The 1,685-nt window shown below is 45.5% G+C and overlaps 1 protein-coding gene across 1 annotated transcript; it reads right to left on the bottom strand.

Annotated features, from left to right (window-relative positions):
• Window positions 1-369: 369 nt before the first annotated feature.
• LOC101102042 (voltage-dependent anion-selective channel protein 3-like) lies at window positions 370-1,392 on the bottom strand. Its single transcript, XM_042244321.2, has one exon. It carries the CDS (start codon window positions 1,315-1,317, stop codon window positions 466-468), a length of 852 nt encoding a protein of 283 aa, XP_042100255.1. The 5' UTR covers window positions 1,318-1,392; the 3' UTR covers window positions 370-465.
• Window positions 1,393-1,685: the final 293 nt, after the last annotated feature.

Here is a 1,685-nt window from a genome sequence, read left to right as displayed (position 1 = left end):
TTATGAGCCTTTATATTTCTTTCTTTTTTTTTTTTAATGTTCCAAATGTGATGGGTTTATTTTACTCTGATGCGAAACCAAAGATTCTACTACCATACAGAGACCAATATATTACAAGGTCATGAAACAGTGGTGTGGGACATGCAGGACGCGATGGACAACTGGAGGGGCGGGTCGTCTCCTCTGAACATGACCCTACACCATCGCTGAGGAACACATTGAAAATAACACTGCAGAACTGAACTGAAATGTGGCACGAAAGTGACAACTTCCAGGCATGCCTTCAAGCACCTCCCTTAGGATGGACTCGGTACCTAAGCTTCAGTGTGGGGAGGAGTACAATTCTTTGGAAGAATAAAAAGTTCACACTTTTGAAATTTCACAGAAGAATTTTAAGGCCAAAACATAGTGGGTTCACTTCTCTTCACCTCCAGGGACAAAGCTGATGCTTTATTCAAAACCACATTAAGCTTCTAGTTCAAATCCCAGACCGACCTTGTGCCCTCCTGCATTGAAGTTCTTTCCATCAGTTAGAGCTGACAGGGTCAGTTTCACTCCTGGTGGAAGGGTCTGAGTGTAACCCAGTCCAATCAGGTTGGCATTGTTTACTTTAGCAGAGAGAGAAGTTCTGCAGTCCAGCTTGTACTTAGCAGCGATGCCGAAGCGAGTGTTGTTACTGCCGGCTGTCCACGCGAGGTTTATCGACGTTTCAATCTTCTCATTCACCTTCTGGTAGATCGAGCCTCCAAACTCGGTGCCATCATTCACATGAGTGTGCAGCTGGAAGTCTGCAGCCTTGTAACCCAGGGCGAAATTATTCTGTGACAGTTTGGATTTGGCTGTGTCAAAACTCATCTGATAGCCAGCAAGCCAACCTTCAAAGGCCAACACAGCCCAGCCATAGATGGTTGGTCCTGAAAAATCTATATCAACATTACTGCCAAGACTGAAACAATCTCGTTTATATGAGGCCTTCAATTTCCCACTCTTCTTTCCTATGTTTGGTACAAATATGGTATCAAGAGTCAGTTTCAACCCTTCAGCCAACTTATTCTCCCAAGAGATTTCTGTCCCAAGAGTATTGTCTGTGTTCCACTTCTGGGTGAAGGTCAGTCCATGGTTACAGATCTTGTATTTGGTCTCTAGGTTGCCTGATGCTTTCCCTGTATCAGTGTAAGCACGACCAGAAGTAGAAAATTCCACTCCACTGCATGACTTGGTTCTCAGATCTATTTTGACCATGCCAAATCCATATCCTTTGTTGAAGACATCTTTGGCAGCCTTTCCTAGGTCACAGTAAATCGGTGTGTTACACATATCTCCGACTGGAGGGCCCGTCCGCTCCGCTAGGAGGAGCCTGTCCACTCCGCCAGGGCACCGCTGAAGGTCTTCTTCGGACCAACGCCGTCCGAGCCTGCGCGGCCCCACGCCCGCGGCGTCTGCGCGCCCCGAGCCCCGAACCCCGCGCCGCGGCTGCGCTGTAGAGTCGCGCCGGGGGCGCGCGCCGCTATATTTATTTCTGTAGTTTGCATTGTAATATCTTCTTTCTTATTTCTGAATTACTTGAGTCTTTTGTCTTTTCTTTCCTTCATTTAGTCAATTTTATTCACCTTTTACCTTTTTAAAAAACTGGTCTTAATTTTTTGATCTTTCTATTTTATTTATTTTTTGATTCTTATCTATTT

The sequence above is a fragment of the Ovis aries genome, chromosome 2, assembly GCF_016772045.2.
Source record: "Ovis aries strain OAR_USU_Benz2616 breed Rambouillet chromosome 2, ARS-UI_Ramb_v3.0, whole genome shotgun sequence".
Lineage (NCBI taxonomy): Eukaryota > Metazoa > Chordata > Mammalia > Artiodactyla > Bovidae > Ovis > Ovis aries.
The sequence above is the reverse complement of the archived record's forward strand: the minus strand, read 5'-3'. Positions and strand labels throughout refer to the sequence as shown.

Bases quoted from the DNA above. Each gene is read 5' to 3' on its own strand.
- LOC101102042 (XM_042244321.2), bottom strand. From the start codon at position 1,317: ATGTGTAACACACCGATTTACTGTGACCTAGGAAAGGCTGCCAAAGAT.